General features: G+C 39.7%; 1 protein-coding gene across 3 annotated transcripts in view; it reads left to right on the top strand.

Moving 5' to 3' along the window:
• Positions 1 to 13,937, top strand: part of hhip (hedgehog interacting protein) — a 32,848-nt gene extending 18,911 nt beyond the window's left edge. For all 3 annotated transcript variants that reach the window (XM_032538611.1, XM_032538619.1, XM_032538623.1), the window contains exons 7-13: positions 41 to 184; positions 465 to 583; positions 1,273 to 1,396; positions 2,174 to 2,319; positions 3,552 to 3,633; positions 10,986 to 11,134; positions 11,381 to 13,937. In XM_032538611.1, coding sequence (XP_032394502.1) covers positions 41 to 184; positions 465 to 583; positions 1,273 to 1,396; positions 2,174 to 2,319; positions 3,552 to 3,633; positions 10,986 to 11,134; positions 11,381 to 11,577 — 961 coding nt within the window. In that variant the 3' untranslated portion in view covers positions 11,578 to 13,937. The remainder of the gene's footprint in view (positions 1 to 40; positions 185 to 464; positions 584 to 1,272; positions 1,397 to 2,173; positions 2,320 to 3,551; positions 3,634 to 10,985; positions 11,135 to 11,380) is intronic.
• The last annotated feature ends 808 nt before the right edge of the window (positions 13,938 to 14,745 follow it).

Genomic DNA, 14,745 nt, shown 5'->3' with positions numbered 1-14,745 from the left:
CACCATTGTGAAGGTGTATTTTGTTTGTGTTTGAATGCAGTGATTTCACAGGGTCCATCCTGAGGGTAGATGTGGACACCGATTGCTGTACATCACCTTATTCAATACCGCGGAACAACCCGTACTTCAACAGCACCAACCAGCCACCTGAAATATTTGCTCATGGATTACATGACCCAGGCAGGTGAGTAAACATTTAATGAGACACTTCAGCAACGTCACACTGACATACTTTACAGCTGTTCCCAGCAAAAGAGATCCAATCTTCAAAATTGGGCTGCCCGATTCAAACTTTTACTGCTTTTGTTCTGTCAAAAATGAGTAGCTTAGATAGCAGTTATCCACATACATCTGTTTTATTACTGGTATTTTTAGGAAAGAGTTTTGTAAATTCTAGACTGTTTTTATGCCAACTTTTAGTTGGTTGTTTTCAATACTTAACTTGTTTTCCTTGTATTCTGTAGGTGTGCAGTAGATCGGCTTCAGGCTGACAATGGGAGTCTCTTGATCGTCTGTACCGATGCCAGTGGCAAAAACACATCAGCAGGAAGAATATTGGAGATTAATAAAGGAAAAGATTATGGTGAGTTACAATTTCCATGAGATTTTCCAAAAATGTTCATAATATTTACCCTTTTTTAAGCTTGGAAAGAGTTCATTATTTGCAATGTTGATAGCTCATGATAAAAATAACTGAGTGCAAACTTTGTCTGTTTTTTGTTTGATGGGATTACGTCTTGAGAAAGAAATGAAAATACATTAACCTCTTGGGTGACCTTTCATATTTACTCTGCTGAAAATGACATCTGTTTTTACAAAGATCTTTCATTGTGTAAGAGCATGGTGTTTTGGCAACAAGTTCAGAAAACCCCCCGGGTTGAGTGCAGAGACAGCGAAGGTTGAATGTAAAAATTATGTGATCGAGAAAGATTCCCGCCCTCGTGGAGTGTAGATGAAAGCTGTCAACAACAATAACCTGTCTAGATGATGGTTTAGCATTGTTGAAAACACAGCTGAGAGAGGCCTAGTTCTTTTCACATTGAGAAAATAATCGATAACAGCAGTGCCTTCACAATACTAAGCCTTCTCTTTACAACAAATGTCGAAGTTGACGGCCAAGGAAGAAGTCAAACTTATTGCTGTCCAATTTAAATCAAGGTGCACTTTTTGCTCTTTTTTTTCCTCATTGAATTGAGTGCCCAATTACATTATTATAGTTCCTTAAGTAAATCAGTAGGTTGTAACCATCTTTGCTTCCTTGTTCCTCCCCAGAAAATGAGCCTTCTGTCTATGACCTGCAGTCCAGTGGAGGAGCACCACCTGTGGGGGGTTTTATCTACAGAGGCTGCCAGTCTAGAAGACTTTATGGCAGCTATGTGTTTGGAGATAAAAATGGGTAAGAATTAAAAAGGTTTGACCGTTGAAACAGTACTTGGTACATAATTACTAACCCTAACCCTAACCCTTAAGTCTTATTGAGATGAACATTAATCTTCTCTTCCCACACTGAAAACCTGTCCCTTGCATCGGCATGTGCCAAAGTAAACACAAAGTTCCATCCACGTGGGGGAAAACAAGTTTTATGTTACTGTCACCACTACGGCACGGCCCATTCAGTGTAAATGGAGATTAGACATCCTGCTCTGTGCTGTTCACACTTTTCTTTGGTTTGTAATTTATCCTACTTTGCTGATGTCAAACACTGACACTTGAGTAAACAAAGGAAATAAATAGTCGTGGGGGAAGTACACTATCAGGAGTTGGCACTGTGTTTAAAACAATGTGTGGTCGGTTAATTCTGTGCCTCATTACAATTTGAGGGCATATTGTTGTGGCTAAGGGAAGGCTCCGGCATTAAGTTTGTTTTGAAACTGAAAGCCGAGGTCTTAAATAACACCATGTGAGACATGGGGTGGAAAAGGAAGATGGGTCAATGATCCGTGTTACAATTACAAGTGACAGTTGTCCCTGTTTCCAGATCTCAGCTGTAAATTTCCTAATACTGCTGTACATGAATTGTATTGTATTTCTTACTTTTACAGTGATTTATACATGAAAGAAACTTACTTGTAACGTATAGTACATAATGAGCAGTATCTGCATGAGATAAACTGATGAAGTAATAATTGTAGTCATTCAACTCCTTGGTGTGTTTTCTTTGTTTCTTTGTCAGCAACCTGCGGATCCTCCAGAAGTCAACATTGTCAACATCAGCAAGTAGTGAACAGTGGCTGGAGAAAGCTCTGTGTCTAGGCCCAGCTGGCTCCTGTGGCTCCATGCTTGTGGGACACATATTGGGTTTCGGAGAAGATGAACTAGGTCAGTAGGCCAATGACAAAAAAAGAAAATGTACACAGTAAATAATATCATCAATCTCTTCTCAGATGTTCAGTGTAGCTCTCTTTTCTCTCTCCCTTTGTTTTGTTCTACCTCCCTGTATCCACATGAGTGACAGCTATGTGTTAACTTATTTTCTGAAATCACATTTGGGTTTCATAAACATAAACCTTTGAAGGCCATTTTGCTTCAAATGATGAATGTCAAAACTAAAGAAAAATCATGGCATTTTGTTGTATATTTATCAATGGTGCATATATAAACATGGTGAGGAATTTTCTAGTTGGTTATTTAAAATATGTTTGTAATGTTTTGCAAAATGTAGAAAGAAATTGCACCTAGCCAGTAGGGAGTTACACTCAAAACTACAGGGTAACTAATACCCCTCTTAATTTAACTCTATGACATGTTCCAACAGGATATTAAATAGTGTGTCCTTCCTTCTGAATTAATTGTCATTTTCATGAAACGGAAATGATACTCCAAAGACCCACTTATAGCCAGCGTATTGGGCCACCTACATGCCGATGTTTTGCGTGGTTAGAGCGATGTGTTACTGTTTATCTGGGGGGTCTGCAGCATTAAGATAAGTTAGGGTGAGCTAAGGTGAGTGGACTAATATTATACAGAACATTTTTACCAGCTGGAACTCAACCGCTCACTCACAGAATTATTAACTGTCAGCTCTGGTGTTTCTGATTAAAATCAGCACATTATGAGGATCACTCACACAGGCATCAGAAATGTTTGATCACAGTTCTTGCCATGGTTTGGAGTTATTAGTTGATGAGGTATTCAAAGATTCCTGCATTTGATCATGATTTGCAGGTGGTGCAAAAATTATGGAGGGGGCTGGCTTGTGTCCCAAAGTATGGGCCCCACAGACACAGGTTTACAATTCGTCCCCTTTAGGAATTTTCTTGCAGGCTTGTTCCTCATTAAATTATCTGGTTCCCAGTAATGAGTATCCAATTGTCCCATTAAACTATTTCTTAGAGTCTTTTAGCAAGTGCAGCAATGCAGAAGCTGTAGCTGCACCAATAGTTCCCATCTCCTTATGTTCTCTCTTTTGTCCTCTTGTCTCATCATCTCATCATCATCTCATCTCCTCATTTTGGCACAGGTATTGCATGGATGGCAGAAAGGTTTATTATTGGGACATATACTGCACATTAAAAGGACTGATGGCCCATTTCCATGTTCTTCTTTTGCAGGGGAAGTCTACATTCTGGCAAGCAGTAAAAGCATGGCACAGTCACACAGTGGGAAACTCTACAAGCTGGTAGACCCTAAAAGGTAGCATGAAGTACATTTTCTTTTTCTTTGGGGATGGTTTGTTTCTTATTTGGAAAAGGGGCTTTGAGTGAACCATATTTTTATGTTTGTAAACAGTGGTGGTATCAGTTCAGTAAGTAAGTGTTCCCTAATGCCATTAAATGACACTCCAGCAAACCAGCCCACCTTCCCTAATTCCATGCTGGTTTTGTTTTTTGGTGTGACTAATATTATACAGTATATCATACAAGACACATGCAACTGACTCTCATTAAACCATGGATCCATAATCATATTTCACTGCAGTGACGTCTTTTCTTGCATTTTGTCCTTCCTCAAGTCCACACCACCTATACATGCCCCCTTCACACATTTAAAATATTGCTGTGACCAGAACTTTTTGTGCCCTTCAATGCCATCACATTGACCACCTGCCTGGGCCAAAACAAATGCTGAGCTGAGTGGAGAATAAGCATAGCATTTCAAATGTTAGTATAAAGCATTGCTAACAGAAACACTGACTAGCTGGCTATGTTCACCTTAGTAACTATCGCCTGCTGGTTATTTTCAGAGCATTTGACAGAGTTTATTCTGATAGTAAGGAAAACACAAAGTCACCTGTTGTCAAGCACAGAGACCTCTACATATTTTATTGAAACACACATAGAAACACACACACATGTTCATGCATATAGAGCACATTTTATTTGTCAATATATGGACAGAGTTCAGCAACGCTCCAGCACACACTCAGCACCTTAACTTTGAGCAATGCAATCCAGTCTATCTGTCACCATTTCCGTGCAGTCTGATGCTTAAGTAGTTGATGTTAAACAACTGGAATGTGTGGGAAATATGCGCGTGAATACATCTTCATAATTCTAATGTGTGTGCTTGTCTCTGTCATAATTCTTACCTTATGCATCAAGTATTACATATCATTTCGATATTGATGGATCTATGAACTATTTGTGCAAAGCCAAATACATGTGAAAAACATTTTTTCACTCAAGATGAGAAAGTATGCAGACAGGGCATGAATTTATCCCACATGATACAGTAGGGATGTATAAGCATTTGTCTGATATATTACCCTGGCAGTAAGAAAATTACCACAAACATAAGCAGACTTTGTAATTCAACCCAACTGCAAATTAAGTCTCAATGAACCCCTCATGTTTCTGCCTATGCTATCAGCACTTTTGCAGGAAGTTTAAAGAGTGAGATCCTCGGCCCTTTTGCTCAGGTCAGTAAGTGCGTCATGTCCAACTTTAAACGTACTGAATGAACAAGAAAAGTCCCAAATGAAAAATATTTCTTTAGGCTAGGTCCGATTTGATTAAGAAGGGCAGATAAAGTAAGGGAAGCAGACTTGGAGAGAGAGAAAATGCATGCCTCAGAATCACAATAGAAATATATCCGTAGCTGATTATTCCTGGGTGACGACAGTGCCACCCAGGCATTAGCACAATTAATTATGCCACAGATGTTTCAAAGGGGCCCTGGTGGCTCACTCTGTATTTATGTTTTCTGGCGTGGCTGCTGGACGCATTTCTCCCAAAGAACAATTTTTTCCACCATCAAGTGGACTTGTTTAGTCTGTGGTGTTGGAGTCTTGACTCCTAATACACTCTGGCATCGTTATTATGATCTTGTTACAGGGAGGATGGAGAGGGGGTGACGGGGGAGTAAATAGGGTAGCTAACGTGTCTGACCTCAGCGCGTTATCAAGTCTGGTGGTCCTTCCCTTTTTTCTTTTCCAAACTGTGAGGACATCTGGACCCTAAAGCCCTCTCATAAAGAGGTTTGTTTTAGAGTATGGTGGTTTTTGTGGTTCAGAATAGCATCTAGCACTGTGTTGTGATCAACTGTGTGTTTGGGAACATAGAGGGGGAAAAGAGGAATTGTTAGTGAGGGCGGCAATGTCTTACAGGGAAAGATCAGCCATAAAATCCCTCAGCAGTGTTTGTGTAAACATGTCCTGGCCAGATGACTTAATTTTTAGGTATTTGTTTGTCAGTTGGAGTACCCCTCCAATAATAAATAGGCCACCATGCATTTTGAAACATGCTGAATGTGTGTGGTGTGAGGGTGTATGTGAGCGAGAGAGAGGCAGAGCAAGACAGGGCTTGTTTGTGGTATAGTAGTCGGATAGAATTACTTCCAATCATAAAGTGTGTGTGTATATGGTGACTGTGAGATGCAGTTGAAAGCTCTAAATCAGCAGTAAGTGGACCTTTGACTTTAGATTCTCTTCACTGTATATTTTTCGCAAATATTAAGACTGGGTATGGTTAGTTTATTTGTATTGCACCTTTCAACAACAATGTAGTTCAAAGTACATAAGACATGAATCTTATCTACTGTATTAGCCTTAAAGATTAAAGAGTAATTGTGGGAAGCAGTAGCCCTCAAATTGAAACTGAAATCAAATGAAACTTTTTTGATTTTGTTTTAATCTGCACAAACACTGGATGCAATTAATTATGTTTGCAGTGAAAGCTTTATAGTTATGCCCTGAACAAATAATGCCATAAAGACCTGTTTCTTTATGAGAAAAGAAACATACTAAGACATTATGATTCAGCGCAAAACAGGAACTTGTTTCAGCGCCTCTGTGTATATGCAATCCGTCATGGGAGTCATTTAGCAAAGTTACATGTTTATCCTATCATAATTCAAAAGGCACTTGAGTGCATGTTGCACTCCATCCATGCAGTCTGACAGAATCAGCCTAGTTCTTACAATTAGTCCTCACTTCTGCAATAGCTTAATTGTAACATACAGTATAGGACGTTCAAGGTTCTTTACTAGTTGTGCAAAACAATAACAGAAGTAGTTGTTGGCAGTAAAAGTCTCAGGCCTCAGGCACTCAGAGCTAGACCTCCTGCTGATTTCTGGTGTAAAATGCAATTTGCCTTTCAATTTGTTACAGCCCTTTTCCATAGAGAAGAAGGGAAAGCAGTATTATAAAAGACTGTTCACATGTTCAGGTTTTGTCATCTGCAGGCTGGACTGATTGAATTACATTGCGCAGAGACCTTTAAAAAACACATTGAACTTCAAATAGGGTCCTAGGACCTCCTTTTATGAACTGTATTAGCCATGGAAGTCACAAATCACTGGATGTACAGGGGAAGGAGACAGCGGGTGCTCATTTGTGGATATATTTATCTGTATGTGCGCCTCTCTGTTTTATTTGTGTGTGTACAGATACAAACTGTGTGGGTGGTGCGTACACGCTAACATGCACATCTGTGAGCCTGTGTGAGCGTGTGGTACGCTAGCTCCCAGCACGCTGCAGAAAAAAAAGCCTTTTCTTTAGTTTCCTATCCCTCCTAAATCTTCCTACATCTCTGCTGTGGTCCTCCCCTTGACAAAGCTGCTTGCCAGTTGCACTGAATAGCCCTGGCTCCTACAATACACAGTAAATTTCGTGCACAATAAAAACAAGGAATGAAGCTACAAAAGACGCCCCCAAACAATGGAGTCAGATGACAAAACAGCAAAAGAGACCACACTGGGCCGTTTGATTAAGCCATTGTTAGAGCTCACAATGTACACCACTCCACAGCCCTTTTCTCACATATACCTCATGTCAATCAAACAGGCCCTGTGAGCCAACAAGCTAAACACACACACTCACACACAATAATCACACAGATCAGAAACAAATCTGAGGCACAGCATCCACATTGAACTGACGGCGCAGACCTAAATGGATGTCAATGTTAAGATATGTTGATGTTCAGCTTCATCTGACGTAAGGGTAAAAGGGAGGCCAGTTTTGAGTTTCTGGTTTCCTGGCTTTTCTTCGCAGCCATACAGTAGTACACTAGTATGCCTTTCTCACTTTCCACTGACTTTTTATTCTAATTGTGACATGATCTGCATTTTATTTCAAATTTTTGTCATCATCATCATCATCATCATTGTCATCTCTTTGGTCCATGTAACTACCTCATGTGTGCACACTGTCGCCCTTCTCCCACTCCCTTGCTCTCACATACACCACCCCTCCCAAAGTTGATAAATTCCCACAGTGGCTGTTGACCCAGCTGCCTTTGTCAAGTGGCGCTACCAGCAGGTGCTGTTTTCACAGCCACCCTGGCAGTCGTACAGACTGTTTAGTAGCGCTGCTGACCCCTGTCTACTATTAACAGTGTTAGCTACAGACCCCCGAATCCTCCAGGGACTCTTACTCTTTCTCTCTTTGCCTCTCTTTCTGTTTGCTTCCCTCCTTCGCTCTTTTTTAACTGCATACAGCCTGCAACAACAAAAGCCAGCACGGATGGAGTCTGGAATTGGGTGCTGATGGGAGCATGGGAATCAACCCCTCCGCCCTCCATCCTTCAAATTTAAAGCAACTTTAAGACACACACACACACATAGTCACAGTATTGTCACAGGGCAGTCAGTGTGTCTGTCGGAACAAATGCAACACATTTTTCAAACTAGAAAATAAACACTTGCACAATGAAAAAATACAGTTGTCACTTTAATTAATCCGACAACTGAATGATCAAAATGGCCCTTACAACAGAATACTAACATCATCTATGATTGATACACAGTAGCTCAGCTCAACCAGATGGATGTAACACAGTAAATTCAGAACATTGCTGATTTCAGATTAATATACAAAATGATCAACCTGGTTGTAGATCCTGAAGTCCATCTAGTTTTGGTTTCTACTGGTGATGGACCAATTTCTTTCCAGCCATGATTGACAAGATCTGTTCTCCCATAAGTATTGCATATATACACACTCACACACACCGACCTAACTACTGATGCATTTAAGCTCCCATACCTGGCAGCATGAGTCCACAGAAGTCCAGTTGCCAAGCGTGTGCAACTGTGCGTGTGCAACTGTGCGTGTGCGTGTGCATGTTGTGTTGTGTTGTGTTGTGTCCGGGCGAGCAAATTGTGTTGCCTCATTAGCTTTTTACATCAGGACAAACCAAGTGTTCTCAGATCAGTAGTTATCCCTCTCTTACAAATGCACACACAGACAAATTTGTGTGAGATTGTGGTCAACAGGCGCTAACAGACGCTTCACATTTGAACTTGATTACGCACTAGCTGTATCATTTCCAGATTTGTAGAGCGTGATATAAAATAATTCTGTTTCAGCCCATTTGCTGATGTGCGTGCCTGGATGTTTGTCTTTATATGGAATGATCACAATATGTCTTTTTGGTGTTCAGACTTCACTCATATGGTGTGGAGATGTTTGTGTTTGTGGGTTTCTGCATTTTCCAAATCATGTTTATATCTGTGGGAGCCCTGTGTTAACCCTATGTGTTGTTTTGTTCTATTTCAGGAAAACATAAATCAGAACAATGAAAGCGCCACACTCAACACTTTTATTGTTCCTCCTGATAGTTCAAATCCAGCTTAGACTATAGATTGACAATTGACTTGCTATGATATGACAATATACAGAAAAGAAATCCTTGGAAAATGTATTGGCATATACTGTACATAAAATTTTTAACTAGCTACAGGGGTTAAAACAAACAGTATGTCCTAATGTGCATCACTTTAAATGTTAAGTTCATCACTTAAGTTACATATCAACTATCATTTGAGATCATAGGCATAACATATGATGACAGATTTGTTGATCCTTCCTTGTAACATTCAAAAATAGCTTTTCTAGTGCCTGGTGTACTCACCTGGTAGAGCACGTGCACATATGTGGAGGTTTGCTCCTCGACTCTGCGGATTGGGGATTCGACTTTGACCTGTGGTCCTTTGCTGCATGTCATTCCCCCTCTCTCTCTCCCCTTTCATGTCTATTGCAGTCCTATAAAAAAGGCCAAAAATTGCCCAAAAATAATCCCCCCCAAATAAAAAAGCTTTTCTGGAAACAAATGGCTAAAGCTATCACTATACAGCAAAATCAAATGTTGTTTAAATAGAACATGTTTCATACAGTACTGCCAAGAATCATAGTTTTGTATTACTGTGTACCTCAGCCAATACGAGTTGGATGAGTTTTTGGTTTTGCCCAGTTTGTTTGTCTGTTAGCAGGCAATTTTTTTTTTTTTTTAGATTGATTTTGCACGAAACTTCGCGGAACTGTGGTGATCTGGAAAATAAGAGCTGATGTGGGATGGTGGGTGTGACTTCTCACTGAAAGGCTCTTCTAAACAGACTAATTTACCGTAGTGTGCCTAAAAGTAGAAATAAGACGAAGGAAATCATCCATCACTAGTTCAATCAAACGACTCGTGAAAGTCATTTCTGTTTTGGACATAACAACCTTGCCAATTTCTACACTTGGCACAGCAGCTGAGCACAAAGTAAATACAGAGTTGATTGGCCATGTAGCGTAACTGGCCAAAAATCTGAAAAAGTGGGCAGAATTGAAACAACATATCTCATGACATCAAATCATCCAATATGGAGTCACAGTATAACTACACACCTTTACACCGCACTTTGTTGGCCTTTGTTAAATCAATATCACCATGTTTACATCTATAATTATTTCCAGTCCACTCATTATTATTGGATGCATCTGTTGCCAAAGCAGAGACAGTTGTTCAGGGGTTCTTTAAGGATTCAAAATTGAATGGAGTGGTGTGACTTAAGAGCTAATGTGCACCATTCTTACATTATCATTATTATTGGATGTAAGTTCAACCTTTAACCTGCTTTTTTGTATTCATTGCCAAATAGACTGCTAGAATAATATGACGAACCTTATTTTAGGTCCCAAATAAAGGAGTTGGGATTTACTGATCTAAGTATTATTAGGATTCTGTTATTATATCTCCACTATTTGGTAGGGGTGGGTATCACCAGAGGCCTCACGATACAATATCATCACAATACTTATGTTATAATACAATGTTATTGCGATTTTAAACAGATTGCAATATTCTGCGATATATTGCAATTTTATTATTCATTCCCAATTTCAAAATATGTCCCCAAAACGAAACTTTTTCATCTTTTGTTATATCTAAAAAGTTACATTTCTTTATTTTTCATCTCACCTCAATTTTATTGCTGCAAAGTGGGATTGTCAAGCAGACAAACTGACCAACACATATATAATCAAAGATCAATACTTGGCTTTTGTGTATCTATACAGTATTATCACAGAAAATATTGCCACATGATGCTGTATCGATTCTCTCCCCCCCCCTGCACCCCTATGTTTGTGTGCAGTATGGAAACCAATCAGCTCAGTTGGGGAGAGCTAGTAGACGAAGATCTAGACGTCTCAGTACATAGACTCGGTGCAATGAGAACGGTCGACTCTAATTGAATGTGCCTAGCTCTACATTCTATCTTTCATTAGCTTGCCGTGTGACGTTTGTGTCTCCTACATATTGACTTTCCCTCCTTTGTTGCAGGCCTCATGCCCCGAAGGAGTGCCAGCGCCAGGTGGAGCCTCCAGAGCTACTGATGACGGCTTGCTCCAGACACTGTAAGAATGGACACTGCACTCCAACTGGGAAGTGCTGCTGCAGCCCCGGCTGGGAGGGACCTTTCTGCAGAGTTGGTGAGTGCCTTTTAGTAGATTTTCAGCTTTTAGAGTAGAATCATCTGGACAAACATCCTTGTATTGTTCCTGTCCAGATGTGCAAATGAGGCACAGTAGGCCTGACACATGTATTAATATTCAAAAACCCATTTGGTCTTTTGTGACTTGAATTTTTAATAAAACAGAACAGCAGCTTCTGTTCCTTCTCATCTTTTCTTACTTTACTTTTGACCACTCTGTCTTCTGCTCTCTCTGTGGCCGTAGCCAAGTGTGAACCAGCCTGCCGAAATGGAGGAGTGTGTATGGAGCCCGACAAGTGCCTGTGTAAGAGCGGCTACTCTGGGGCCCAGTGTGAGAAGAGTGAGCGGGGCATGCCCAATGACCAGGAGAAAGACGGCATCCTGGACCACATCATTGACATGACCTCATACCTCCTAGACCTGACCAGTTATATCGTATAGGGGTGCTGTCATCCTCAAGTTGACACAAATCTACCTACCACCACCAGCAGACTCTAACGAGGTGTCCCTAATATGGCCTCTTAATCTCCCTCATAACCACACAGGCATGTACACACACACACACACACACACACACACACACACACACACACACACACACCACACAGGATCCACTTCAGACTGCTTTTCATCCTCATCGCTATACCAAACTCTTCCTCTTTCACCTATAAGCTACTTGCTTTTGAGCACCAGGCCTGGCAGCCAAGCTGTGTTCACACTTCCGAGAGTCCCGCAGACAGCAGAGGAGATGATTAATAAGCATGGCCAAGTTACGGAAGTTCCACTAAGACATTCCCTCTCTCGTTCAGAAAATGCTCGCACACGGCTGACTCCACAGATAAAGTAACTCCACAGGAACAGTCCAGTTTAACCCAAGACTTTGGATCTTTTCAGGGGCTATCTGTTGCCGTACTTATCTGTTGCCCCCCCCCCCCCCATAAATGGAGTTTGACGCAGTCCAGCGGAGACAGTTGATTGTTCAGGGGTTCTTTAAGGATTCAAAATTGTAAGGAGCACCTTGGCTCAAGATCCAATTTGTGCACATCATGGTCCATTTCAAAACCAGCAAAAAAATGTCTACATACAGAGACTTTGGGAAGGAACAATCTGCACCTCTGAAGTCAATGTGAGTCCTGGGTCCCTGTGCTTTGTTCTTTAATATTCTAAAGGCCCTAATACAAAAGGGATGAACCATGTCGTCTCATCAATGATGTTTAGTTTGAGGCCACATTGTCATAAAAAGCTATACCAGTATACAGTGTGTATACTTTGTTTTATAACACTCACTTGCTATCAATGTACGGAATGGATCTACAACAGAGGACTGTCACCGACACACAGAAATAGGAACGACTGAGTGAGAACATTTTGTCAAAGCCAGTTTCATACAATCTGAACAGAGTTTTTGGCTCCCATGCACTGTATTCATGTTTTTGTTTCATTCACTTTATTATTCAAAATGAATTTAAACATTTATTAAAAGCGCAATGAGAGTAGTTCACACACACAGTACCCGCCACACTATGGTATGGCTTAACAAACTCTTTTCATTGCGTCACACACTTGACACTGAATCCAAACTCAAAACTACAAAGAGAAAACATACAGTAGAGCAGTGATGTATATTTCCAATAGATTTTACATAAGTACTACTTAGTATTGCAACAAAAAAAAACTATAGCATTACTATTATTATCATAGAGGAGGGTTTATTTTTTTAAGCGTAATAATATATGGGAGAGAATGGTGTTTATAGAAAGCAGTTTTACACTAAGCTTGTCAGTTCATGTCATTTCATGTTCTTGTACATACATATGCAGCTTTTTCTTTCGTCTGTTAAGAAAGACACGTGAGGACAAGAATCTTTTCTACTTTTTTTCCCCCCACTGCAAAATTAATGCATGTCTGTGCCTGCAAATAGTTATTCGGTGCAGTTGGCTGAGTCCATCTAATTCTTTTACTTAACTTGTGGTTTCATTACCACTGTCAGAAATGTGTCTCTGTGATAGGATGATCAAACATCTCATCAGGCCACCAAGTCCCTGTGGAAGCAGTTCACAGTCACATGCAGATCTTATCTGTAGTGAGCAGATTTAAGATTAACCTAAGGATCTGTCTAATGGAGATAATGTCGATTGAACGTTACACTCTAATGAACATCTGACTCCTACATGTAGTCAGAAAACTCAGACGGGGATTGTCTGGAGCCACAATAATGTGTTGTGTTTTTTCAGATGCCAGACAGAAGTTTATACAGATGCAGCACATGTGCATGCATGCCTAAACTATCTTATTAAGGACTTCACATTTGATCTTTTATCATTTAAATTCCATAAAAGGGGTTCTGACAGAACTCTGTTATTGTGTTTTCAAGACAAACAGTTGCAGTTTTGACCTTTCCCCCAACTTTTATTTTGAAATACAAGTATCATGTTTAATTGAAGTTCAGTATCTGTAAAAGATTTGTTCTTCATCTCCCACTTCGCTTGTGTTTTCTCAAATAAATCAACTCTACCTGGTCAAAATGGAATTCATGCTGTAAAATGGAAAATTATAAAAATTTTTAGCACTTAATGTGAAAGTTGCATTGTAGCTGCTGAGACGGCGTGGTGTGAATAGAATAACCATTTTCATTATTTAAGTAGTTACACAAATAAAATAATTATTTAAGTTCTTCTATGTTGTTTTTACCATTGTACTGTATGTGACAATTTTTTTATTCCTGTATTGTAAATAAAACTAGGGATAACTTTGTTTCTCTACAGAAATATCAATATGTCTATTAAAATTTATAGCATGTCTGAAACAAGTGTCTCTCTTTTGTTTTTGGTAATCTGTAATGTATGGCAATGTGTTCCTAATAATGTCCTAGGACATTAAGTTTAATTACTGAAAAAGTAGAAATTTCCTTGGAAAAAGCTTAATTTTACCAAAGTAAATATTTATTAATTATTAATGGATCTTTGCAAACTTTAAAGTCTTCACTGGGGTGAGCGTTATTCTGGCTCTGTCCAAAGGTTAAAAATGAAAAACAATTTCCCCACCAAGCTCACTAATTAACACGCATTATCTTGTTTTGTTTTTGTTTACTGCTTGTTGTCGTCATCCTCCAGGAAGTAATTGCTACCAGCGAAGAAATAATACACCTGTAAAACCACAACTTGTCATTTTCACACTCTGGGTTTATGTACGGATTATAGTATACTACTTCTGTATAATATCACTTGTCCATTAGCAAGCTTTAGATTTGCTGTAAGTGGATTTTTTTAAAACTTTTTGACAGAGAAAAGCTACCTGTTGCCCCCTGTTTGCAGTCATTTTGAGCATAACTAAGCTAACCTGTGCTAGCTGTAGCGTCATTTATCACACAGATGTAAGATATGAGATTTCTTTATTGTCTGGGGACCGTTGTTGGACACATACTTTCTCCCCTGTCTGTCTATACTCTCACTTTGTGGTAACTATATAAAAAATGGCATACAAACAAGATTCACTTCAAACTTGTTATTGAGAAATGACAGCCCTTAAAATAAAGTGTTACCTAAGATCTTAGTCTAGACATTATCTGTCATTATGGGGTGGTAACTTAATGTATAACAACCCTGTTTG

The sequence above is a fragment of the Etheostoma spectabile genome, chromosome 2, assembly GCF_008692095.1.
Source record: "Etheostoma spectabile isolate EspeVRDwgs_2016 chromosome 2, UIUC_Espe_1.0, whole genome shotgun sequence".
Lineage (NCBI taxonomy): Eukaryota > Metazoa > Chordata > Actinopteri > Perciformes > Percidae > Etheostoma > Etheostoma spectabile.
The sequence above is the reverse complement of the archived record's forward strand: the minus strand, read 5'-3'. Positions and strand labels throughout refer to the sequence as shown.